The 27,935-nt window shown below is 47.1% G+C and overlaps 1 protein-coding gene across 1 annotated transcript in view; it reads left to right on the forward strand.

Annotated features, from left to right (window-relative positions):
- The window catches only part of CDC20 (cell division cycle 20), a 251,137-nt gene that overhangs the window by 174,993 nt on the left and 48,209 nt on the right, over positions 1-27,935 (forward strand). Inside the window, 1 exon segment of the mRNA XM_030207534.1 lies at positions 20,630-20,755. Within this exon segment, the coding sequence (XP_030063394.1) occupies positions 20,630-20,755 (126 nt within the window).

A 27,935-nucleotide genomic window follows, 5' to 3' on the forward strand; every position in this document is an offset into this window, starting at 1 on the left:
CCAATTGGATAAGCACTACTATAATAAAATTACTAATCTTCGCAAATCGATTCCCCATGATGGTAACTATATATAGTAACATAGTAGATGACGGCAGAAAAAGACCTGCATGGTCCATCCAGTCTGCCCAACAATATGTGCTACTTTTTGTGTATACCTTACCTTGATTTGTACCTGTCGTTTTCAGGGCACAGACCGTGTATGTCTGCCCACCACTATCCCTGCCTCCCAGCAACCAGCCCCACCTCCCACCACCGGCTCTGGCACAGACCGTATAAGTCTGCCCAGCACTATCCCCGCCTCCCGCCTCCGGCTCTGCCACCCAATCTCGGCTAAGCTCCTTAGGATCCATTCCTTCTGAACAGGATTCCTTTATGTTTATCCCACGCGTGCTTGAATTCTGTTACCGTTTGCATTTCCACCACCTCCCGCGGGAGGGCATTCCAAGCATCCACTACTCTCTCCGTGAAAAAATACTTCCTGACATTTTTCTTGAGTCTGCCCCCCTTCAATCTCATTTCATGTCCTCTCGTTCTACCTCCTTCGCATCTCCGGAAAAGGTTCGTTTGCGGATTAATACTTTTCAAATATTTGAACGTCTGTATCATATCACCCCTGTTTCTCCTTTCTTCCAGAGTATACATGTTCAGGTCATCGTCTCTCCTCATACGTCTTGTAACGCAAATCCCTTACCATTCTCATAGCTTTTCTTTGCACTGCTTCAATTCTTTTTACATCCTTCGCAAGGTACGGGCTCCAAAACTGAACACGATACTCCAGGTGGGGCCTCACCAGCGACTTATTCAGGGGCATCAACACCCCCTTTTTTCTGCTTGTCACACCTCTCTCTATACAGCCTAACAACCTTCTAGCTACGGCCACCGCCTTGTCACACTGTTTCGTCACCTTCAGATCCTCAGATACTATCACCCCAAGATCCCTCTCACCGTCCGTTCCTATCAGACTCTTCCCGCCTAACACATACGTCTCCCGAGGATTTCTATTCCCTAAGTGCATCACTTTGCATTTCTTTGCATTGAATTTTAATTGCCAAACCTTAGACCATTCTTATAGCTTCCGCAGATCCTTTTTCATGTTTTCCACTCCCTCCCGGGTGTCCACTCTATTACAGATCTTAGTATCATCCGCAAATAGGCAAACTTTACCTTCTAACCCTTCGGCAATGTCACTCACAAATATATTGAACAGAATCGGTCCCAGCACCGATCCTTGAGGCCCACCACTACTCACCTTTCCCTCCGAGCGAATTCCATTCACCACCACCCTCTGGCTTCTGTCCGTCAACCAGTTCCTAATCCAGTTCACCATGTCGGGTCCTATCTTCAGCCCATCCAGTTTATTTAAGAGCCTCCTGTGGGGAACCGTGTCAAAAGCTTTGGTGAAATCTAAATAGATTACATCTATAGCTCGTCCCTGATTCAATTCTCCTGTCACCCAATCAAAGAATTCAATGAGATTCGTTTGGCACGATTTCCCTTTGGTAAAACCATGTTGTCTCGGATCTTGCAACTTATTGGCTTCCAGGAAATTCACTATTCTTTCCTTCAGCATCGCTTCCATTACTTTTCCAATAATCGAAGTGAGGCTTACCGGCCTGTAGTTTTCAGCTTCTTCCCTATCACCACTTTTGTGAAGAGGGACCACCTCCGCCGTTCTCCAATCCCTCGGAACCTCTCCTGTCTGCAAGGATATATTAAACAAATCTTTAAGAGGACCCGCCAGAACCTCTCTGAGCTCCCTCAATATCCTGGGGTGGATCCCATCCGGTCCCATGGCTTTGTCCACCTTTAGATTTTCAAGTTGTTCATACACACTCTCTTCCGTGAACGGTGCTCTATCCACTTCAATCTCATTTGTACTTTTTGCACTCCAGTGCGGTCCTTCTCCAGGATTTTCTTCTCTGAAAACAGAACAAAAGTATCTATTTAGCAAATTTGCTTTTCCTTTATCGTTATCCACATAGCGGTTCGCAGTATCTTTTAGTCTCACAATTCCCTTTTTAGTCATTCTTCTTTCACTAATATACCTGAAGAAAATTTTGCCACCCCTCCTTACATTTCTAGCCATTTGTTCTTCCGCTTGCGCTTTTGCCAGACGTATCTCTCTCTTGGCTTCTTTCAGTTTCATCCGGTATTCTTCCTCATATTCCTTTTCTTGAGTTTTTTTGTATTTCTGGAACGCCAACTCTTTAGCCTTTATTTTCTCAGCCACTTGCTTGGAGAACCATCTCGGTTTCCTTTTCTCTTGCTTTTATTTACTTTCCTTACATAAAGGTTCGTGGCCCTATTTATAGCTTCTTTCAGCCTGGACCACTATCCTTCCACTTCTCGTATTTCCTCCCAGCCCATCATCTCCTTCCTCAGGTATTCCCCCATAGATACCTTTCTCGATGAATTGGATCCCAACATTGATGAAACTCCAGTTGACTGCTCATGGACAAGTTTTACCCTCCTCACCACCGAAGAAGTTTCCAAAGCGATCTCCAAACTCTCCAGATCCCATTGTCATCTTGATTGCTGCCCCTGAAAGACGCCCCTGAATGCTTCATCACAGATCTCACCACCCACCTTAACTTCTTGTTAAAACAAGGTTCCTTCCCTATCGAGCATGGTAACATATTACTCACACCTATACCCAAAGACTCTAAGAAACCGATAAGTGATGTTACTAACTACCGACCAGTGGCTTCCACCCCCCTATTAACTAAATTAATGGAAAACAGAGTGACCTTTCAAGTCAATGAGTATATACATAAATTCTCCATCCTTTATGAGTCTCAATTGGGTTGCCGCCCTTCCCATAGTACAGAAACAGTATTGCTTACTTTAAATATCCAAATTCAAACAAGAAATATCATTCGGAAATAGCATACTCCTTTTACAGTTTGATATGTCTGGCGCATTTGACATGGTCGACCATTGTATTCTTACTAGACTTCTGGATAAGTTGGAAATTGGTGGAAATGTTATAAAATGGATTGAAGGCTTTATTACCTCTAGATCCTATTGAATCAAGTCATCTACAGCAAATATTATCTCCCTGGTCTTCAGTTTGCGGTGTGCCTCAAGGTTCTCCTCTATCCCCGATTCTATTCAACCTTATGATGATTCCTCTGGCTAACTCCCTTTCCAAACACGGTCTCAACCCTTTTATCTATGCTGATGACGTTACCGTATTTATTCCCTTCAAATCTAACCTGGCAGAAATTTCCGACAAAATAACCAATGGTATGAATATCCTAACTTCTTGGGCCAACGCTTTCAAAATGAAACTGAACAAAGACAAATCTCAATGCCTAATCCTCTCTTCCCAATATTCCACATTCCATCCAACTACTCTCACCACTCCTGATGTCACAATTCTTATATCCAACAGCCTAAAGGTCCTTGGAGTTACATTGGATAAATACCTATCCCTTGAAGACCACACAACATCCATCACAAAGAAAATGTTCAACATGTTGTGGATGTTGAAATGTGTGAAACCTTATCTCCCCTTGAATACCTTCCGCAGCTTGGTTCAATCCACGGTACTCACCCACGCTGATTACTGTAATAGTATCTTCTTTGGATGTAAGGCCCAAATCATGAAGAAACTTCAGACTGCCCAGAACACGGCAGCTAGACTTATTTATGGGAAGCCTAGATTCGAAAGTGCAACACCCCTCCGTATGAAACTTCATTGGCTCCCTATTAGAGAACGAGTCAGCTTTAAGGCCATCACACTGATCCACAAAATCATCCATGGAGTATCACCAAGTTACATGGTCAATCTATTAAACCTTCCGACCAGAAACATGTCTACATCTTCATGATCATACCTTAACCTGCACCTTCCCAATTGCAAAGGACTAAAATACAAAACCTACCATGCATCTAACTTCCCCTACCTGGGATCCCAACTCTGGAATGCTCTACCCAGACACATTCGGTCAATTAGTGAATATCTTCCCTTTAGGAAACTATTGAAAACCCATCTATTCAAACAGGTTTACCCGAACGACTTGACCTACCATAAGCAAACATAAGCAACCCATCTACTCACTGGTCCATCTAAACATTAATAACAATGACTCAGATATTATCTCCCACCAACCTTCTTATCCTCCATGCTCTTCCTCAACTTCTCCAGACAATGAGCCATGACCGCAAAAGACATCTGCTTTGCAGATGTCCGAATCAGGTCATAAAAGGAATCTGCTAAGTAGGCTTGGCCCATCTCTATGTCCAGCAGCTCTAAGGGAACTCCAACTTCGGTTCCCTGAGCAGCATACACCATTTGTGGCACCAAGCTCAGACAGGCACGCGCTGTGTAAGAACTGCACACTGCCGCCTTTAAGGAGAGCACCAAAACCTCAAAAGAGTTTGAGGGAGGTCTCAAGCCTCCTGTCCTGCACATCCTTTAGTGCTATGCCACCTTTCACAGGTGGTCTTTTTGGTGACGGCTTATACAAAGGCATCAACTCTAGATAGACAGAGTTTATCCTTCTCTGCCTGTGCAAGCGGATACAATAGAAACGTGGACCTGAAAACGTGCAACAGCACATCCGGCATGGCCCACTGCGTGATATCATTTCATGCATGGCCGCGTGGATTGGAAAAGCCTAAGGAGGGCAACAAGTACTAGCCATTTTGGGACTGTCTGTAGCCAGATTAGAAACCTGCGGCTCTGTAATACCAAGAATCTGAAGGGCCTTAGTAATAGAGGTGGCAACTCCTCCTTATGAAATCCAGACCTCTACCGGGCTATCCACCTCTTCATGTAAAATCTCACCCTCTTCGAGTTCCTCTCGCAGTCAAGAGGCCCCTGAAGGGATCGCAACAGACCCTTCCGACCAAGGGGGGGGAAAGAGGGGGCCACAGACCCTGCCTCCAAGGCCGAATCTTCACAGCGCTTCTTGGGAGTAGGAACCTCATCCCACTGCCCAGGAATAGGAAAAACCATCTCGTCCCCAAACTGTCCTGTCATCTTTAAAAGATAGGCGAGGTGCAACGGAAGTATAAACCCGGAGAAGAATGGGTCAGTTTCTCCCCCACTTGCCTGAGCTCCCTGGATATCAAGCCTGCCGGAGCGGCTGCAGCACATGAAATCAACACTGAACCCTCAGGGGAAAGTGCATCAGACTTGTGCTGCAAAATGGCCACCACCTCGTTATTCTGAGGAGCATGCAACAAGCACACTCATCGATAGCACGGGGCTCCCGTCTGAGGTCTGCGTCGCTGCAGATGAATGCCCAACTCTCTTGTTCAACTCTGAGGAAAACCTCTACCGGGAGCTCAGACAGTTGCCCAAAGCAGACCGGTGCAGATTTGAAGAGCTTTAAACTCTTTTTTGTGTGTGTGAACTGTGAGAGAGGAGAAAGGAGTCAACAAACAAGAGTGGTACTGGGTGGGTGAGGGACCTTGGGGAAACCAGGTATGCCCCCCAAAGGCGGTGCTGCTCAGCCACACACCCCAACAAACCCCTGAAACCAAAGGTCAGGAGCACGCTGCAGAAGCAGCCAGGAGCTAGTGGAAAAACAGTCCACCCGCCTGCTGGAGATAGAGAATACTGACTAGCCAGGAGCTTTCAGTCCCATGAGGCAGTTCAGTGTTCTCCATCTCCACCTGCTGGTAGATGGTCACAACCCACTAGTCGCTGGAGTCACCTGCTGCTGTCACCAAGGAACAAATGGTTAAAGGCTCCTCCACTCAAAATTCAGGGGGAGAAAACACCATTTGTCAAACTCCATATAAGAATCAAGTCAAGATTTGAAGTTACAGTCAAAATGCAAAATACAAGATCAATGAAGCAAAGGGAATAAAGCATTAGATGCTTTATCAAAACCAGCCAAAACTTAGCTCATCGGTGTCCATTGGATGCAGGATTCACCACCGATAATGAGCTATCGGTGATGAATCCTGCATCCAGTGGACACCGATGCTTCCAAACAGCTTCTCCCACTGCACATAAATCTGCATCAGAACTGCAACAGCATTTTACTCCTTATTCCTCCGGCACATCCGAAATTCGAAACCACAGCCCACTTGTAAGGCACATCTTTGGATTATGAGGTCTAGCCTCTGATGTACGTATCATTTGTTTGTACTGATTCATTTCCTAGCAGAGAAACTACAGTCAGAGGCAAACTATATCACACATTGTGAGTTTTTCCAGTTTGCCATCTCTTATTTTTTGAAGTTTTCTTTTGCAGGTAATTGAAGTCACTCATTAATATTGTTTTACCCAGTTTGTTAGCCTCCCTAATTTTGACATCTGTCTGTTCATTCTGGTCAGAATGATGGTAGTACACCCCCTATCACTATCCTTTTCCCTTTTACATATGGAATTCCTATCCATGAGTCCAAAGTGTATTTTGTATCCTGTAAAATGTTTAGCCTATTTGATTCAAGCCCTTTTAAAGTATGCTACCCCCTCCACCAATTTTATCCACCCTATCACTTCAGTATAATGTGTACCCTAGTATGACAGTGTCCCATTGGCCATCTTCTTTCCACCAGGTCTCAGAGATGCCTATTATATCTATCTTTTTATTTAGTGCAATATACTCTAACTCTCCCATAAAACTTATACTTTTGTTAATAAATTAACAGTAAAATGACCAAATAACCTTAAATACAATCGATGAGGTAAACTTACATAGATATATAAGTATATAAGTATTGCCATACTGGGAAAGACCAAAGGTCCATCGAGCCCAGCATCCTGTTTCCAACAGTGGCCAATCCAGGTCACAAATACCTGGCAAGATCCCAAAAATGTACAAAACATTTTATACTCCTTATCCCAGAAATACTGGATTTCCCCCAAGTCCATTTAATAACGGTCTATGGACTTTTCCTTTAGGAAGCCGTCCAAACCTTTTTAAAACTCCGCTAAGCTAACCGTCTTTACCACATTCTCCGGCAACGAATTCCAGAGTTTAATTACATGTTGACTGAAGAAACAATTTCTCCGATTCGTTTTAAATTTACTACATTGTAGCTTCATCGCATGCCCTCGCATGCCCCCTAGTCCTAGTATTTTTGGAAAGCATGAACAGACGCTTCACACCTACCCGTTCAACTCCACTCATTATTTTATAGACCTCTATCATATCTCCCCTCAGCCGCCTTTTCTCCAAGCTGAAGAGCCCTAGCCGCTTTAGCCTTTCCTCATAGGGAAGTCGTCCCATCCCTTTTATCATTTTAGTCGCCCTTCTCTGCACCTTTTCTAATTCCACTATATCTTTTTTAAGAAATGGCGACCAGAATTGAACACAATATTCGAGGTGCGGTCGCACCATGGAGCGATACAAAGGCATTATAACATCCTCATTTTTGTTTTCAATTCCTTTCCTAATAATACCTAACATTCTATTTGCTTTCTTAGCCGCAGAAGCACACTGAGCAAAAGGTTTCAATGTATCATCGACGACGACACCTAGATCCCTTTCTTGGTCCCTGACTCCTAATGTGGAACGTTGCATGACGTAGCTATAATTCAGGTTCCTCTTTCCCACATGCATCACTTTGCACTTGCTCACATTAAACGTCATCTGCCATTTAGCCGCCCAGTCTCCTAGTCTCGTAAGGTCCTCTTGTAATTTTTCACAATCCTCCCGTGATTTAACGACTTTGAATAACTTTGTGTCATCAGCAAATTTAATTACCTCACTAGTTACCAGAAGTTGTACTATATAAATGGGGGGGTTGCCCTAGGAAGATGTTTCTTTGTCAGGTTTTCCAGGTCACCTAAAAGCAATGCCCCACAGGACCACTCCACAGCAAGCCCCACAAAATTCTTCTACCTCTGCAATAGCTTGTTTCCATATTACACAGGCAATCAAGAAGACATGGAGCAGAGTTCCCACTCTTACCTTAACACAGGTAGGCAATGTATCTGCCCATATTTTCATCCTAGCTCCTCCTCCTTTGGTGATATATGCTTTATGTAAATCTTATATTGGGTTTCCTTTAACTCCATACTATTTCCATTTGTAACTGTAACCACAAAGATGGTATATCAAATCCCACCCCCTTTCCCATAGTAGATGATGGCAGAAAAAGACCTGCACGGTCCATCTAGTCTGCCCAACAAGATAAACTCATATGTGCTACTTCTTGTGTACACCTTACCTTGATTTGTATCTGCCATTTTCAGGACACAGACCGTAGAAGTCTTGTCCAGAACTAGCCCCGCCTCCCAATCTCGGCTAAGCTTCTGAGGATCCATTCCTTCTGCACAGGATTCTTTTATGTTTATCCCACGCATGCTTGAATTCCGCTACCGTTTTCATCTCCACCACCTCCCGCGGGAGGGCATTCCAAGTATCTACCACTCTCTCCGTGAAAAAAATACTTCCTGACATTTTTCTTGAGTCTGCCCCCCTTCACTCTCATATCATGTCCTCTCGTTCTACCGCCCTCCCATCTCCGGAAAAGGTTCGTTTGCGGATTAATACCTTTCAAATATTTGAACGTCTGTATCATATCACCCCTGTTTCTCCTTTCCTCCAGGGTATACATGTTCAGGTCCACAAGTCTCTCCTCATACGTCTTGTAACGCAAATCCCATACCATTCTCGTAGCTTTTCTTTGCACCGCTTCCATTTTTTTTACATCCTTAGCAAGGTATGGCCTCCAGAACTGAACACAATACTCCAGGTGGGGCCTCACCAATGACATATAGGGGCATCAACACCTCTTTTCTTCTGCTGGTCACACCTTTCTCTATACAACCTAGCAACCTTCTGGCTATGGCCACTGCCTTGTCACACTGTTTCGTCACCTTCAGATCCTCCAATACTATCACCCCAAGATCCCTCTCCCCATCCGTAACTATCAGACCCTCCCCGCCTAACACATACTTTTCCCGTGGATTTCTACTCCCTAAGTGCATCACTTTGCATTTCTTCGCATTGAATTTTAATTGCCAAACCTTAGACCATTCTTCTAGTTTCCGCAGATCCTTTTTCATGTTTTCCACTCCCTCCTCGGTGTCCACTCTGTTACAAATCTTAGTATCGTCCGCAAAAAGGCAAACTTTACCTTCTAACCCTTCGGCAATGTCACTCACAAATATATTGAACAGAATCAGTCCCAGCACCGATCCCTGAGGCACTCCACTACTTGGAGATGGCCAACTGATAATAGGACTAACATGATACAGATATGTGCACACACACCCATATAAGTTCTACGAAGGCACCCTAGTACTATTCTGCAAATACTGTTTTAACACCAACCAAGAAAAGGATCTAAGTGTCGTCGTTGATGATAAGTTGAAACCTTCTGCTCCGTGTGCTGCGGCGGCTAAGAAAGCAAACAGAATGTTAGGTATTATTAGGAAAGGAATGGAAAAACAAAAGAATGAGGACATTGTAATGCCTTTCTGTCGCTCCATGGTGCGACCGCACCTCAAATATTGTGTTCAATTCTGGTCACCGCATCTTAAAAAAGATATACCATGTATTTGTTCAGACTGTAATCGGCTAATACCGTTAACGGTTATATGTAAGCCACATTGAGCCTGCAAAAGGTGGGAAAATGTGGGATACAAATGTAACTAATAATAATAATAATGTTGTGAAACTAAACAATGATCACTTAATAGTACACAATTGCTGAAATGAAGCAGCCAAAATGGGATAGGAGCAGTAAAGTAAGAGAAAATCTAAGGCTGGGGAGGCATTTATACAAAAAAAAGAGGTATTCTATAGCAATTTTAGATGAGCCTGAAAAGTCAGAAAGCCGTAGCCTGTCAGGATAGGAGAGAGCCATTCCCCTGTCTCGAGAAATGGCTTGATTTTGTCAGGTGTACTGATATCTAGGTGGAGTTGCCTGATTCAAATAACAGGCATCAGAATCTTAAAGCCAGGTCTGTGTTAGACATAGTAAATCAAGTCTATGAAGTGTAATGAGATCATGCTTGGGATAAACATAAGGGAATCCTGTTCAGAAGGAATGCATCCTTGGGAGCTTAGCCGAGTTTAGGTGGCAGAGCCGGTGGTGGGAGGTGGGTATAGTGCTGGGCAGACTTATACGATCTGTGCCAGAGCTGGTGGTGGGAGGCGGGGCTGGTGGTTAGGAGGCGGGGATAGTGCTGGAAAGACTTATACGGTCTGTGCCCTGAAGAGGATAGGTACAAATAAAAAGTAGCACATATGAATTTATCTTGTTGGGCAGACTGGATGGACCATGAAGGTCTTTTTCTGCCGTCATCTACTATGTTACTATGAAATGTTTCCCTTGAAGTGAGCAACAGTTAAGAAGAGCAGCATTTATAGAACAATTTAATGCTGGTATTGGGAGTGCATTAATAGGACCTAGTAAAGGTATAATCGGTCTTATCTGACTTCTAACAGATGATTTGCGCATGTAAGGTCAGTGTCCCGAGTGCACCAATATAGACTGATATAAATACATGGTGTCAGGAAAAAAAAAACTGAGTTAAAAGAATTAAAATAAAGGGATGAAACCTGAGACTGGTAAAGTAGATATCGGCATCATATTCTAATTTCTCCGAGGACAAGCAGGCTGCTTGTTCTCACGACTGGGTGACGTCCGCGGCAGCCCCCACCAACCGGAAAAAAGCTTCGCGGGACGGTCGGCACGCAGGGCACGCCCACCGCGCATGCGCGGCCGTCTTCCCGCCCGTGCGCGACCGCTCCCGCCAGTTCCTTTTTTTCCGCGTCTGGAGAGAGTCGTGCCTCGCCGCTCTCTCTGATTCAGCCGCCGGATTTCGATCGCGTTTACGCGGATCGTGCTTTTTCTTTGTTTAACTTTGTTTAGTTACCGTCCGGTTTCTTTTAAAAAAAAAAAAAGAAACCCTGCGCGTGTGGAGCACGCGCTCCCTTTTTCCCTCGCTTCCAGCGGGGACGCCGCGTTGCGGCCTAGTGGCCGCACGGTCGTTTTCCTTTTCGTGGTGTGATTTCAGCCACCATTGACGACTTTGACTTCGCCGACGCGATTTTTCCGTCGATGTCCTCAAGGGTCCCGAGTGGATTTAAAAAGTGTGGTCGCTGCGGCCGGCCGATCTCGCAGACCGACACCCACGCTTGGTGCCTCGGGCCGGAGCACAATATCAAGTCGTGTTCCCTGTGTCTCGGTCTCCGGAAACGGACTCAGGTTGCGAGGCAAGTTCTGCGGGACCGTCTTTTTGGAACTTGCGCCGGCCCCTCGACGTCGACCTCGACGGCATCGGTATCGACGCCCGGTTCTTCGGTACCGGTATCGATGCCCGAGACATCGGCACCGATGGCATCGACCCCAGGAGAACAGGTCCCGTCGGCCCGCCGGTCCGCTGGCGAGGGTAGAGGTGAGCGGCCGCGTGGCAGTCGGCCCCGGTCACTCCCTCAGCCCGTGGCCCTCGGGACCGAACCCTGTCTGACCCGGCTCCCCGGGACCGAGGGGGATCGTCCTCCTCCTCCTCCATACCTCCCGGCACCGGTGACGCGCATCGGAAGAAAGACAAGAAGCGTCGTCACCGGTCGCCCTCGGTGCATCCGGACATCGGAGAGGAGGCGGCGCCGAAGCGTCATCGTCGAGAGGAGAGGTCCCCGTCGGTCGTGGAGGTACCGACGCGTCAGGGTTCCGGCACCTCGGTGCAGTCTCCTGGCCCCCATCAGCTTCTGGCACCGACACCCCTACCGGCCCCACCGCCTTTCCCGGCAGCGGGCCTGGACGAGTGCCTCAGAGCCATCCTTCCGGGGATCCTGGAAGGGCTGATGCGCCAGGCTGTGCCGGCGCCGGGGGTGCTTGCGCCCTCGGCGCCGATGTCTGTGGCGCCGGTGAGCTCTAGCCCGGCGCCGGGGCCGTCGACACCGCCGCCGCTTGCGACGCCGGTCTCGACCGCCACGCAGGTGGAGTCCCTGTCGACGTCGATGGAGGGAGCTCCGTCCCCGCCGGCGCGGGAGTCCACCGCTCGACGACACCGAGACCTCGGTGCCTCGACGTCGAGCCAGGCCCGGTTCAGGACTCAGCTACATGAGCTTATGTCCGATACCGAGGATGAGGACTCGTGGGGGGAAGAGGAGGACCCTAGATATTTCTCCTCAGAGGAGTCTACGGGCCTTCCCTCGGACCCCACGCCTTCACCGGAGAGGAAGCTCTCACCCCCCGAGAGCCTCTCCTTTGCCTCCTTTGTGCGGGATATGTCTATCAGCATTCCCTTCCCCGTGGTCTCTGTGGAAGAGCCGAGGGCCGAGATGCTCGAGGTCCTCGACTATCCATCGCCACCTAGAGAGTCCTCCACGGTGCCGCTGCACAATGTCCTCAAGGAGACGCTGCTTCGGAACTGGGTGCGACCGTTAACTAACCCCACCATTCCCAAGAAAGCAGAGTCCCAGTACAGGATCCACTCCGACCCAGAGTTAATGCGGCCCCAATTGCCCCATGACTCGGCGGTCGTGGATTCTGCTCTCAAGAGGGCACGGAGTTCGAGGGATACCGCCTCGGCGCCCCCGGGGCGGGAGTCTCGCACTCTGGACTCGTTTGGGAGGAAGGCCTACCAATCCTCCATGCTCGTGACCCGCATCCAGTCATACCTGCTCTATATGAGCATTCACATGCGGACCTATGCGCAACAACTGGCGGACCTGGTCGAGAAGCTCCCGCCGGAGCAGTCCAGGCCTTATCAGGAGGTGGTCAGGCAGCTGAAGGCGTGCAGAAAGTTCCTGTCCAGGGGTATCTATGACACCTGTGACGTGGCATCTCGTGCTGCGGCCCAAGGTATAGTGATGCGCAGGCTCTCATGGCTGCGTGCCTCTGACCTGGACAACCGCACCCAGCAGAGACTGGCCGACGTCCCTTGCCGGGGGGATAACATTTTTGGTGAGAAGGTCGAGCAGATGGTGGACCAACTGCATCAGCGGGAAACCGCTCTCGACAAGCTCTCCCACCGGGCGCCTTCAGCATCCACCTCAGCAGGTGGATGTTTTTCCCGGGCCCGGCAGGCTGCACCCTATTCTTTTGCAAAGCGTAGGTACAACCAGCCGGCCCGAAGGCCTCGTCAGGCACAGGGACAGCCCCAGCGCGCTCGTTCCCGTCAACAGCGTGCGCCTAAGCAGCCCCCTGCGCCTCCACAGCAAAAGCCAGGGACGGGCTTTTGACTGGATCCACGGGAACATAGCCGCCCTCAAAGTGTCCGTACCGGACGATCTGCCGGTCGGGGGGAGGTTAAAATTTTTTCACCAAAGGTGGCCTCTCATAACCTCCGACCAGTGGGTTCTCCAAATAGTGCGGTGCGGATACGCCCTGAATTTGGCCTCCCTGCCTCCAAATTGTCCTCCGGGAGCTCAGTCCTTCAGCTCCCATCACAAGCAGGTACTTGCAGAGGAACTCTCCGCCCTTCTCAGCGCCAATGCGGTCGAGCCCGTACCACCCGGGCAGGAAGGGCAGGGATTCTATTCCAGGTACTTCCTTGTGGAAAAGAAAACAGGGGGGATGCGTCCCATCCTAGACCTGAGAGGCCTGAACAAATTCCTGGTCAAAGAAAAGTTCAGGATGCTTTCCTTGGGCACCCTTCTGCCAATGATTCAGAAAAACGATTGGCTATGTTCCCTGGATTTAAAGGATGCATATACTCACATCCCGATACTGCCAGCTCACAGACAGTATCTCAGATTCCGCCTGGGCGCACGGCACTTTCAGTATTGTGTGCTGCCCTTTGGGCTCGCCTCCGCCCCACGAGTGTTTACAAAGTGCCTCGTGGTGGTGGCGGCGTACCTACGCAGGCTGGGAGTGCACGTGTTCCCATATCTCAACGATTGGCTGGTCAAGAACACCTCGGAGGCAGGAGCCCTCCGGTCCATGCAGTGCACTATTCAACTCCTGGAGCTGCTGGGGTTTGTGATAAATTACCCAAAGTCCCATCTCCAGCCAACCCAGTCTCTGGAATTCATAGGAGCTCTGCTGAATACCCAGACGGCTCAGGCCTTCCTTCCCGAAGCGAGGGCCAACAACCTCCTGTCCCTCGCTTCGCAGACCAGAGCGTCTCAGCAGGTCACAGCTCGGCAGATGTTGAGACTTCTGGGTCATATGGCCTCCACAGTTCATGTGACTCCCATGGCTCGTCTTCACATGAGATCTGCTCAATGGACCCTAGCTTCCCAGTGGTTCCAAGCCACCGGGAATCTAGAAGATGTCATCCGCCTCTCCACCAGTTGCCGCACTTCACTGCTCTGGTGGACCATCCGGACCAATTTGACCCTGGGACGTCCATTCCAAATTCCGCAGCCCACGAAGGTGCTGACGACGGATGCATCTCGCCTGGGTTGGGGAGCTCATGTCGATGGGCTTCACACCCAGGGTCTGTGGTCCCTCCAGGAAAAGGATCTGCAGATCAACCTCCTGGAGCTCCGAGCGATCTGGAACGCGCTGAAGGCTTTCAGAGATCGGCTGTCCTGCCAAATTATCCAAATTCGGACAGACAATCAGGTTGCAATGTATTACGTCAACAAGCAGGGGGGCACCGGATCTCGCCCCCTGTGTCAGGAAGCCGTCGGGCTGTGGCGCTGGGCGTGCCAGTTTGGCATGCTCCTCCAAGCCACATACCTGGCAGGCGTAAACAACAGTCTGGCCGACAGACTGAGCAGAGTCATGCAACCGCACGAGTGGTCGCTCCATTCCAGAGTGGTACGCAAGATCTTCCGAGAGTGGGGCACCCCCTCGGTGGACCTTTTCGCCTCTCAGACCAACCACAAGCTGCCTCTGTTCTGTTCCAGACTTCAGGCACACGGCAGGCTAGCGTCGGACGCCTTTCTCCTCCATTGGGGGACGGGCCTCCTGTATGCTTATCCTCCCATACCTTTGGAGGGGAAGACCTTACTGAAGCTCAAGCACGACCGCGGCACCATGATTCTGATAGCGCCCTTTTGGCCCCGTCAGATCTGGTTCCCTCTTCTTCTGGAGTTGTCCTCAGAAGAACCGTGGAGATTGGAGTGTTTTCCGACTCTCATTTCGCAGAACGACGGAGCGTTACTGCACCCCAACCTTCAGTCTCTGGCTCTCACGGCCTGGATGTTGAGGGCGTAGACTTCGCTGCGTTGGGTCTGTCGGAGGGTGTCTCCCGGGTCCTGCTTGCCTCCAGGAAGGATTCCACTAAAAAGAGTTACTTTTTCAAGTGGAGGAGGTTTGTCGTTTGGTGTGAGAGCAAGGCCCTAGAACCTCGTTCTTGCCCTGCACAGAACCTGCTTGAATACCTTCTACACTTATCAGAGTCTGGCCTCAAGACCAACTCAGTAAGGAATCACCTTAGTGCGATTAGTGCTTACCATTATCGTGTGGAAGGTAAAGCCATCTCTGGAGAGCCTTTAGTCGTTCGATTCATGAGAGGCTTGCTTTTGTCAAAGCCCCCTATCAAGCCTCCTACAGTGTCATGGGATCTCAACGTCGTCCTCACCCAGCTGATGAAACCTCCTTTTGAGCCACTGAATACCTGCCATCTGAAGTATTTGACCTGGAAGGTCATTTTCTTGGTGGCAGTTACTTCAGCTCGTAGGGTCAGTGAGCTTCAAGCCCTAGTAGCTCATGCTCCATATACCAAATTTCATCACAACAGAGTAGTGCTCCGCACCCACCCAAAGTTCCTGCCGAAGGTGGTGTCGGAGTTCCATCTTAACCAGTCAATTGTCTTGCCAACATTCTTCCCCAGGCCGCATACCCGCCCTGCTGAACGTCAGTTGCACACATTGGACTGCAAGAGAACATTGGCCTTCTACTTGGAGCGGACACAGCCCCACAGACAGTCCGCCCAATTGTTTGTTTCTTTCGACCCTAACAGGCTAGGGGTCGCTGTCGGGAAACGCACCATCTCCAATTGGCTAGCAGATTGCATTTCCTTCACTTACGCCCAGGCTGGGCTGACTCTTGAGGGTCATGTCACGGCTCATAGTGTTAGAGCCATGGCAGCGTCAGTGGCCCACTTGAAGTCAGCCACTATTGAAGAGATTTGCAAGGCTGCGACGTGGTCATCTGTCCACACATTCACATCACATTACTGCCTCCAGCAGGATACCCGACGCGACAGTCGGTTCGGGCAGTCGGTGCTGCAGAATCTGTTTGGGGTGTAAATCCAACTCCACCCTCCAGGACCCGAATTTATTCTGGTCAGGCTGCACTCTCAGTTAGTTGTTCTTCGTAGGTCAATTTCTGTTGTACCCTCGCCGTTGCGAGGTTCAATTGACCTGGGTTCTTGTTTTGAGTGAGCCTGAAAGCTAGGGATACCCCAGTCGTGAGAACAAGCAGCCTGCTTGTCCTCGGAGAAAGTGAATGATACATACCTGTAGCAGGTGTTCTCCGAGGACAGCAGGCTGATTGTTCTCACCTACCCTCCCTCCTCCCCTTTGGAGTTGTGTGTTTCATCTTTTGCTAGTCATTCAACTGGTGGGAGCGGTCGCGCACGGGCGGGAAGACGGCCGCGCATGCGCGGTGGGCGTGCCCTGCATGCCGACCGTCCCGCAAAGCTTTTTTCCGGTTGGTGGGGGCTGCCGCGGACGTCACCCAGTCGTGAGAACAATCAGCCTGCTGTCCTCGGAGAACACCTGCTACAGGTATGTATCATTCACTGTACTCAGGATGCACACAAAGGAGCAGGCTTGCTCCTTGTGCGTGCTCCTTCAGCACACGCAGGCGGTGTGCACCACTACTGTACTGGACAAGCGATGCTAGTGGGTTTAGTTTAAAAAAAAAAAAAAGGCAGTAACATAGTAAATGACGGCAGATAAAGACCCATACAGTCCACATGGATTTAGTGAAGTAAAATCTTGCCTCGCCAATCTGTTACATTTCTTTGAAGGGGTAAGCAAACATGTGGATAAAGGTGAGGCGGTCGATAGTGTGTATCTGTATTTTCAAAAGGCACTTGACAAATTACCTCATGAAAGACTTCAGAGGAAATTGGAAAGAAGTCATGGGATAGGAGTTAGTGTCCTATTGTGGATTAAAAACTAGTTACAAGATTAGAAAACAGAGTAGGGTTAAATGGTCAATATTCTCAATGGAAGGGGTAGATAGTGGGGTTCCCCAGGGGTCTGTGCTGGGACTGCTGCTGCTTACTACTACTACTTCTTAACACTTCTAAAGCGCTACTAGAGTTACGCATTGCTGTACAGTTTAACAACGAAGGACAGTCCCTGCTCAAAGGAGCTTACAATCTAATGGACAAAATGTGCAGACAATCAAATTGGGGCAGTCTAGAGTTTTCCTGAATAGAGGTAGAATGGTTAGGTGCCGAAGGCGACATTGAAGAGGTGGGCTTTTAGCAAGGATTTGAAGGCGGGCAGTGAGGGTGCTTGGCGTATGGGCTCAGGAAGTTTATTCCAAGCATAGGGAAAGGCGAGGCTGACGGGGCGGAGCCTGGAATTGGCGGTGGTGGAGAAGGGTACAGAGAGGAGGGATTTGTCCTGTGAGTGGAGGTTTAGGGTTGGAGTGTAGGGGGAGATAAGGGTAGAGAGGTAATGAGGGGCTGCAAATTGAGTGCATTTGTAGGTTAGTAGGAGAAGCTTGAACTGTATGCGGTATCTGATTGGAAGCCAGTGAAGTGACTTGAGGAGAGGGGTGATATGAGTATATCGGTCTAGGCGGAAGATAAGACGTGCAGCAGAGTTCTGAACGGATTGAAGGGGGGATAGATGGCTAAGTGGGAGGCCAGTGAGGAGTAGGTTGCAGTACATATTTATAAATGATTTAGAGATAGGAATAATTAGTGAGGTAATTAAATTTGCAGACAACACAAATTTATTCAAAATTGTTAAATCGCAAGAGGGTTGTGAAACATTACAAGAGGACATTATGAGACTGGACATCTAAATGTCAGCTGACGTTTAATGTGAGCAAGTGCAAAGTGATGCATGTGGGAAAGAGAAACCCGAATTATAGCTACGTAATGCAAGGCTGAACATTAGGAGTCACTGACCAGGAAAGGGAGCTAGGCATCATTGTTGATGATACATTGAAACCCTCTGCTTAGTGTGTGGCGGCAACTAAGAAAGCAAATAAAATGTTAGGTGTTATTAATAAAGAATGGAAAACAAAAAGGAGGACGTTATAATGCCTTTGTATCACTCCATGGTGTGACCGCACCTCAACTATTGTTGTCACTGCATCTTAAAAAAAAGATATAGTGGAATTAGAAAATGTACAGAGAAGGGCAATGAAAATGACAAAGGGGATGGGACGACTTCCCTATGAGGAAAGACTAAAGTAGCTAGGGCTCTTCAGCTTGGAGAAAAGACGGCTGAAGGGGAGGTATGATAGAAGTCTATAAAATGAATGGAGTGGAACGGGTAGACGTGAATCGCATGTTTACTCGTTCCAAAAATACTAGGACTAGGGGGCACGCAATGAAGCTATAAAGTAGTAAATTTAAAATGAATCAGAGAAAATTTTCTTAACGTGTAATTAAAATCTGGAGTTTGTTGCCCTGAGAATGTGGTAAAAGCAGTTAGCAGGGTTTTAAAAAGGCTTGGATGGCTTCCTAAAGGAAAAGTCCATAGACCATTATTAAAATTAAATTGGACTTGGGGAAAATCCACGGCTTATTTCTAGGATAAGCAGCATAAAATGTACTTGTGACCTGTATTGGCCACTGTTGGAAACAGGATGCTGAGTTTGATGGATCTTCGGTCTGTCCCAGTATGGCAATACTTACGTACTTATGCATACCAATCTTTGGGAGAGAGGTGAAAAGTTTTGTTTGAGAGGTCTTCAAAAGATAACCATACTGGACCATCCGGGTGTAGCACCTGCTCCAGGGTGTCCAAATCCTTTGTAGCTCCCTGGTAGAAAACACTGGGCTAGGAAAGCGAATAGAATGTTGGGTGTTATTAGGAAGGGTATGGAGTCCAGGTGTGCGGATGTTATAATGCCGTTGTATCGCTCCATGGTGCGACCGCACCTGGAGTATTGTGTTCAGTACTGGTCTCCGTATCTCAAAAAAGATATAGTAGAATTGGAAAAGGTACAGCGAAGGGCGACGAAAATGATAGTGGGGATGGGACGACTTTCCTACGAAGAGAGGCTGAGAAGGCTAGGGCTTTTCAGCTTGGAGAAGAGACGGCTGAGGGGAGATATGATAGAAGTGTATAAAATAATGAGTGGAATGGATCGGGTGGATGTGAAGCGACTGTTCACGCTATCCAAAAATACTAGGACTAGAGGGCATGAGTTGAAGCTACAGTGTGGTAAATTTAAAACGAATCGGAGAAAATTTTTCTTCACCCAACGTGTAATTAGACTCTGGAATTCGTTGCCGGAGAACGTGGTACGGGCGGTTAGCTTGACGGAGTTTAAAAAGGGGTTAGATAGATTCCTAAAGGACAAGTCCATAGACCGCTATTAAATGGACTTGGAAAAATTCCGCATTTTTAGGTATAACTTGTCTGGAATGTTTTTACGTTTGGGGAGCGTGCCAGGTGCCCTTGACCTGGATTGGCCACTGTCGGTGACAGGATGCTGGGCTAGATGGACCTTTGGTCTTTCCCAGTATGGCACTACTTATGTACTTATGTACTTATCAATCAATTGTTTAAACATAAGAATTAATTACAGACAATCCTCAAGTCTTGACATTTAAATTCCATATTTGCTTCCAACTGGTGTCTTAGCTGCCATGCTTGATTGTTGGCTGTGAACAAAAATTTTCAACCGTTCAGGTTTATAAAAAGCAAGAAGCTTCTCTCACTTGTATCGCCCATTTACGTGGAAATATAAGGAAAAACTTCACTCCCAGGGTTGTCTTACATATATTTCCTGATGTTTGTATCTTACTGCCAAGAAATTCAGCATTCTCATAGCGGAAATATAAATGCTTAATAGACTCACTATCCTGGGAAAAAACAAGATGAAATAACCAAGGTCTTCCAGTTAAAAAATCACCAGAGATCTTCATCAAACCAGTAACAAATAATATAGAATTTACGAGTTGATTACTTTGCTATTAAGCTTGATGCTGTCATTCTAATTGCACCAGAAACTGCCCTACGCACTAACCAGATAGTACTGCAGGGATCAGAGCTGGTATTCAATAGCATTCTCCAGTTAAGTGCCTTCATATCAATGCTTGAGCTGTATAACCAGTTAAATAGTGCTGAATATCGAACACAATGTGACATGCATAAGGTAGCTTATAAACTTTTCCCCAAAAGTGATGTAAAGAATTAAAAAGGAAACATTTATGAGTGGAGGAGGAGCCTAGTGGTTAGTGCAGTGTTCTGATAACCTGGAAAACTGGGTCAGATTCCTACTGCAGATCCTTATGACTCTGGGCAAGTCACTTACCCTCCATTGCCCCAGGTACAAAAACTTAGATTGTGAACCCATTAGGGACAGAGAAAGTACCATGTAATAAATGTAAACTTCCTTGGTTGTACCAGAGAAAGGTGTCACTGTATATCAAATATATGACTCTTTACCCTCAATTTTTTTCCTTTGTGAGCAAAGAGCCCAGGAGGGGTTGTAAGGTGGCAGATGTCTTGAAAGATTTTGGTCTTCCTGTACAAAGAGTTGTGAGAATTAAAGCCTCAAATTTAATTTTGTAGGTGACTGGTAGCCAGTGTTCTGAGCGAAAGAGGCAGTGGCCAGTTGACACCTTGGATGACATGTGTATATTGGTTTTGTTTTATTTCTAGGCTGTAGCATGGTGTCCCTGGCAGTTGAATGTTCTGGCAACAGGTGGTGGAACCAGTGACCGTCACATCCGTATCTGGAATGTATGTTCTGGCACCTGCTTGAATTCAGTTGACACCCAATCCCAGGTGAGACTCCTTTTGGGACTGATAGGAACTCCCAAAAATGCTGAGTGACATTGCCATTATGATCCTCTCCAATTCTTTGTTAAGGTACAAATAAGCTAGAGCAGTGGTCCTGGGGACACCCAAGCCAGTTAAGTTTTACAGGATATCCACAATGAATAATCATGAGAGAGATATACATGCACTGCCTCCACTACATGTAAATCTCTTATTTAATAATCATCATGGATCTGCTGAAAACCTAACCGTCTGGGAAGCCCCCAAGATAGGTTTGGGAACCACTGGGTTAGAACATACTCAACATTTATTTTCGAGTCTGGCTGCCATAAACGTTTAGCAGATTGCTGGTCACTGATATCAGCTGTTTAGTTAAGATATATATCTTAAATGTCCGAGCTGACCATTATTTCAACTTTGTGGTTTCACACCATCATACCTGGCAGAGAGCAAATCTAGGAGGCAAGGCAGTAGGGAAGAAAAGTAATCTCTTTATATAGTTAACAAGATTTGGAGGCGAGGGTATGGGAATTTTTTCATATTCTCAAGGACAAGCAGCATAGCAAGTCCTCACAACATGGTACTATCCAGTGGTGTGCTGGGAGATTTTTAACAACAGGCTCTCTCTTTGGGCATAGCCAGCCTGCAATTTGGGGGAGCCCTGAGGTGGACTAAGGGAGCAACACATTCCTCTCTCTCCTCCCTCCTCCCATGCGGAGCACGGTAGGCATACCTTTGCTGACAGGGATTCGAGCCCCACTAACCAAATAAATGGACTACCGACACTCCCCACTGCTTGTTTCTGGCTCTGAGCAACATGCCAGGAATTCTCATGTATACTTGCGCAAGAAGTCCTGGCATTCTGCTCAGAAACAAGCAGCGGTAGTCCATTTATTTGGCTGGCAGGTCCCAGTATTCCTGTCAACAAAAGTGAAGGGAGTTCAGAGATACCAAGGGTGGCCCATCTCAAAGCTGGAGATTTACCACTGCTATTCTGGAGATTGAAGGCCAATGAGTGAGATTTTTCTTGTGGGCTCCAGCCATGCTCAAACCCAGTTCTGGCAGATGCACATTCAGAAACTGACATATACATAATACATCCAAAACTTTATTATTATATTCTCATTTCCAAAATGCCAGACAGCAGATGTACAGATCAGCAAGACCTAAAGCAGTCCAAAACAAAAGTCAGAAATATAGTTTATACCTAATTATTCAACCACCCTTAGGATTCACCTTTGGGTTTAAAAAGCAAAACCATGTGCATGCAAGGACTAGATAAATGAATTAAAACAAATGGCTTTAGTATGTAATTATTGGTAGTAATTATGAAACAGTGATAGAATATTTATTTATTTATTTATTTGTTGCATTTGTATCCCACATTTTCCCACCTATTTGCAGGCTCAATGTGGCTTACAATTTTCCGCCCTGGCTATTGCCAAGACTGGCACATAGCAAGCAGCATGAGCCAACAGATTTATTTTCCATTGAACATAATTAACTTTGTATGAACTTGGCGGTTAATAGTGTGCTGAACTGAACAATGTTGACACATTTAGTCTGACTCTGGACAGAACGTCTGCATGAGAGAAGCCCTTCCCTCATTATTCAATACCTGTCTTTGAAATAGTGAAATAGTAGTAGTAAAAAAGGCAAGTGCATTTTTATAATATACCACTGCAGTCCACAAAACAAAAGCAACAAGTTCCCACATACTATCTTTTGCTTTTGATGTAGGCACAGGAAAAGATTGTTAAAGACTCCTATGTTTCAACCTAATGTTTGTTTTTTTGGTTTTTTTTTTCAAATTGTTCTTATAATAGTAAGTCTGATTGTTAAGCACCTGATTCTCTTATGTTTGTTTTGGTGGTCCTTTACTAGGTGAAAAAAAAAATCTCTGCATAAATACAGGGAGTCCCTATAACCAGCTTCTCCTAATGAGACTGATTTAAAATCTAGGGCAAATTAGTACTCTGACCGATGAAACCTATACGTCCTCTTTGTACATCCCTATGCTGCACAAGCGTGCATGTCTAAAATATTTGTGTGATATCAAATAAAAATGTCTACCAACAATAAAGAACTACAAAATAGAGCAACTCACTTGCACCTGCTTGCATCTTCTTGTTCTGCTGCATTTAATTTTTTAAAGCAGTGCTGGCACACTTCAGCGAGAGCAAGCTGCTTCAGCCAATCCCAGGGGCCTTCCTTCAGCTTTCCCGCCCCTGGGATTGGCTGAAGCAGCCTTTCTTGCTGACGTGTTCCAGCACTGCTTAAAAAAATTAATTGTGGCAAAAAGAAGCTACGGGGGAGGGAAAGACAAGGAGTGAGCATGAGAGGTGCTGTATGCTGGGGGCTGGCAGTGGGGAGAGAAGATGCACAGCACAGGCCACAGGGGAGGAAGAGGATAATGATGCTGAGATGGGACCTGGGTCTCCTGAGCCCACATATTGGGAGCAGCTCCCAAAATTCTTAAAATTACAAATGGCTCACGTGAGCTGGTTTGAGTAGGCTCCAGCACACCACTTGTACTATCCCAAATGGAACCTGGCATAGGAAACTACCCTGTTTTGAGTATAGAAGCTTTTCTGGAGCTTCAGAGTACATACATGCTGCTGCGTGGGACCACCCTCAGTCTTACTCTTTCCACAAAGCCTGTTGATAGTGTCACCGAGTGCTCCTGTCAAGACATTTTTGGAAATTTTGCATCTTTCATGGTTGTGTGGTTCCCCATACCCTGGTGGAAACTTAGGGATTCTTTTTACCAATCTGCAGTAAACTTAAAATGGCTTACCGTGGAATGCACTCAGTCATCCTGTGGTAATTTTCAAATCTGTGTGTGCAAACTACAAGCTAAAAAATGTTAACTTTTTTTGCAGAGGGGGCATGTCTGGGGGCGTGGAAACTGGGCGTTTCTGCGCTAATCAAGTATTGAATCTATATTATTGCATGCTAGCTGATTAGCACAGGATTAGCTCGTGAGCCCTTACCACCTTCAAAATATGTGTTAGTAAGTGCTCATGCACTAATATTCTTAATTGCCATACGCTAATGGCAAAATTAATGCATGGCTCATTAATTAAAAAACAAATCTGCCATTTTCCCATCTGTGGTTGAAACAAAATGGTCTTAACATGTGGGAAGGGCACACTGAAGGCCTCTTTACTGCAGTTTAGTGAAAGAACCCCTTAGATAAGGTTTCAGCTGGTTCTGAATTTTTTTTTCTTTTTTTTGCCATTTGGTTAGTACAGGCCTCTAATGAGGGCCTAGGGCATCCTGATTCCCCCCCCCCCCCCCCCCCCCCCACCATGTGTTTTTGATTCTCTGCAACTGTATTTTTGATATGTTGTTAAAAAAATCCCCCCCCCCCAGTAGCTTTAAACAATGCAGCAAGACAGTATCTGTAGCAAATACAGTTGCTGCTTGCAGTGTCTGAGGCCTGACCATGAGCCCTCAATTTATCTAGGGTTGAGAGAAACAATGCAAACAAATTTTGGCATCTTCAAGTCTGATGCATCAGAAGATTCATGGGACTAAGAGCTGCATCAAATGTTGGAGATGCACGCCCTTGACATTGAGCATGGATAGAGGCTACTGGGATTAGATGTCTTTTGATTCCAGCCTAAAGAAGAGAGGCTTCATCCTCTTGTTATCATCGTCAAGGGTGTACAGTGTCAAGCGGCTTGACAATCATTGGTTCACATCAAGGGCACAGAGTTCACTGGCATTCTTGAAGCACCCTTCATGTGAGCATTACTCATTCTTCTTGGTTCTGGAGGGAATACAACAGCCTTCAAGGAGCCAAGAGCAGGCCTCCAATACTCCGTGACTCGGGAGGATGTGGCTACACCTATTGTGCCTCTTTCACTTTTATTGGTGGCAGCTTTGGAAGAGCAGCTCATGAAGCTTGATTAGTGGATGGGATGATTCTTTGTTCAACGATGCTGTATCTTCGATACCACCTGTCAGTGCATCAAGATGTCCAGACAATCCTCAATTCACATGCTGCGTGCAGGAGATGCATCAATATGGAGAGCTCAAAGGGCCTCAGGGTTTGTGTGTGCCACATTATTGTCCATCTCCAATGAACCAGGGAAGGAAGTTTCACAGAGACATCAGAGATCCTCTTGTCTCAACACTCGCTAGAAGCCCTTTCACACTGAGGAAGAGAGGTCAGGATGGGTAAAGATCCAGACTTCTCTTTTGAAGTATTTTTATGGATCAGGTTGTGAGTGTTGCTGGGGTTCTGAGCCAGAGGTTTTTTTTTTTTTTTTTAAAAAGGAGGGTTCCACTGCCTTGCTGTCAGATGTACCTCCAACACCTGAAAAGAGGTGGTCTTCACCTGAGGAACTGTCCTTCACTGACTTTATTAGGGAAATGGTGGAAGCTGTTCATTTCATTTAGACAGAGGAGGAACCCAGGGCAGAAACACTGGACGCACTCTAATTCTTTGAAACAACTACCTACCACTCCCAGGAAGCTGTGACAGTGCCCATTCACAGAATCCTCAAGAATGTGGAGAAGAGCATGTAGGAAAACCTCTCTTCTATATCACCTATAAACAAAAAAGCTGACAATGTGCAGAGTTCAGAAGGCTTCAGGATTCAAGAAATAGCAATATCCTCCCCATTCCAAGGTGGCTGAATCAATTCTCCAAAACAGCAGTGATACTCTTAAGCCCCTCTCTTGCCCACTTTTAAACTAACCACCTTATATTCTAGAAGGTATTAGTAGAAGGCAAAAAGGCATCCTCCTTAGTGTTCTCAGATAAGACAGGATCTTGCTCATGTCTTAGAAGATCCAGAATACCCAACCATCTCTATAGCCAAAATCTAGTGCAGAATTTTGAATGCCTCAGAACATTACAAGTGTTCAGCATCTGTGCTAGAGAACCTCCTAGTAGGAGAGAGTCTTAAGGTGTGGCCACTTAAGATTTATGAGTTCTAAAAATCGGCCATCTAGGATACACCTCTAAATTGCCTGCTGTCACGGTTGTGCCCAGGTTCCTGGCTCGCAGTCACCTCGGTCCCTGGGGTTTAGACCTGGGGAATGCTGCGAATTGATGGTTTACCGTTCCCCGTGTTCTAGAAGATATGCTGGTCCGGATCTTCCAGCTCTCCAGATTGTTTTGGGAGTTTTTTGGAACCAAGCAGTATCCGTACCTGGGGAACTCCCTTGTGGGCTGCCTTTATTAACCACCTGGAAAGGTTCCTAGTTGCCTTGCAACAGAGGTCCTCAGAGGAGTTTCCTTTGGTGGAAGTCGTTTGCAGTGCTGCTTTCCTGTTTTAGGTTTTGACCCTGCTTGTTTGCTGACGTATTCTACTGACTGCTGCCTGCCCAGACCTGGCTTGTCTTCTGACCTACTCTTCTGACTGCTGCCTGCCCAGACCCGGCTTGTCTCCTGGCTTGCTCTGCTACCGGTGGCCTGCCCGGCTCCTGCTGGGTTCCTGGAGCCTTTATCCTGCTGGTCCCTGCAGTTCTGCTTCCTGCCCTGCCCGGTAAGTCCTGCCGACCGCCCGCACTCTGGGGCTCAACCCCAGCAGAACGGTGGTTAAGTGCAGGTGAAGTTTGGGCTATTTCCGGTTCAGTTGGTTCCTGCCTGCGCTGCCTCGGCGGCAGCCTTTGCCAGAGAGTTCCGACCCGGGGTACTGGGAGGTCTGTTCTGCCTGTTCTGTGTTCGGGTGATTCTCCTGCCGCTCCTTGGCAGTGGCCCAAGGGCTCACTAAACCTAAAAGTACCGCTAGAAGCGTGGCACCTGCCCAGAGTATATTTTCACTAGGAGAAAGAAGGCAGGGATTTTACTGAAGAATATTTCCTGATCCTCTCCATGCATGGCAGCAGCATGTTGAACAAAAAATCTTTCTATCTGCATGTTGAACTTAATGAGCTGTTCCTCAAAGGTTGCCATAGAGAAGGGCAACCTTTCCATGTCCTCCTGAGTCCCTTGAGTATTGAAAGCCTGGTCTCAGGTCCTTGGGAGCTGATGCATCCCATTTGGACAAGTGCAGTTCAAGGACAACAGCAACTTCTGTGCTTTGGTGCTTTTGATGTTGCATTCTGATGGATTGCATCCCAACCTCTGCACAGTGCTCAGTATCACCTCAATGTAACATAGTAGATGACAGCAGGTAAAGACCTTGTACAGGCCATCCAGTCTGCCCAGCAAAATAAACTCATAGTAAAAGGAATGATATGATGTGCTACTATATATGCATACTTGATCTTGATCTGTCCTTGCCATTTTCAGGGCTAAGACTATAAAACTCTGCCCAGCACTGGCCTTGTTCCCCCAACTACTGAAGCTGTCATTGAAGCCCTACTTCAGCCCATCCAAATCTATTGAGCCATGATCAAGGCACAGACTGTAGAAGTTTTCCCAGCACTGGAAGTATTTTTTCACAGAGAGAGTGGTGGATGCTTGGAATGCCCTCCCGCGGGAGGTGGTGGAGATGAAAACGGTAACTGAATTCAAACATGCGTGGGATAAATATAAAGGAATCCTGTTCAGAAGGAATGGATCCTCTAGAGCATAACAGAGATTGGGTGGCAGAGCCAGTGGTGGGAGGCAGGGCTAGTGGTTGGGAGGCGGGGATAGTTCTGAGCAGACTTATACGGTCTGTGCCAGAGCCGGTGGTGGGAGGCAGGACTGGTGGTTGGGAGGCGGGGATAGTGCTGGGCAGACTTATACGGTCTGTGCCAGAGCCGGTGGTGGGAGGCGGGGCTAGTGCTGGGCAGACTTGTACGGTCTGTGCCCTGAGAATGGCAGATACAAATCAAGGTAAGGTATACACAAAAAGTAGCACACGTGAACTTATCTTGTTGGGCCGACTGGATGGACCGTGCAAGTCTTTTTCTGCCATCATCTACTATGTTACTATGTTTTTACTATGGCTTTGCTTACCAATTACTAGAGTTGCCATCTAAGTACCTCCAAGTATGTTTGGTTCTATTCTCTTTCCATACAGGATTAAGACAAGGATGAATCCTTCCTCTTTGGGTGGGAGTCGGAGATTGTCAGAATCCAATGGCTTCTATCAATACTCAGTTTCAAGGGAGGCTGATGCATCCCTAGCATCCGATACTGCTCCTGGACCTATGGGGACCTATTGAGTTCTTTGAATTTGGAGGCACCAAAATTTCATTTGTGCTGCTTCTCTTGACCCTGAAGACAAAATACAGCTGC

Source organism: Microcaecilia unicolor, chromosome 6 (genome assembly GCF_901765095.1).
Source record: "Microcaecilia unicolor chromosome 6, aMicUni1.1, whole genome shotgun sequence".
Classification (NCBI taxonomy): Eukaryota; Metazoa; Chordata; class Amphibia; order Gymnophiona; family Siphonopidae; genus Microcaecilia; species Microcaecilia unicolor.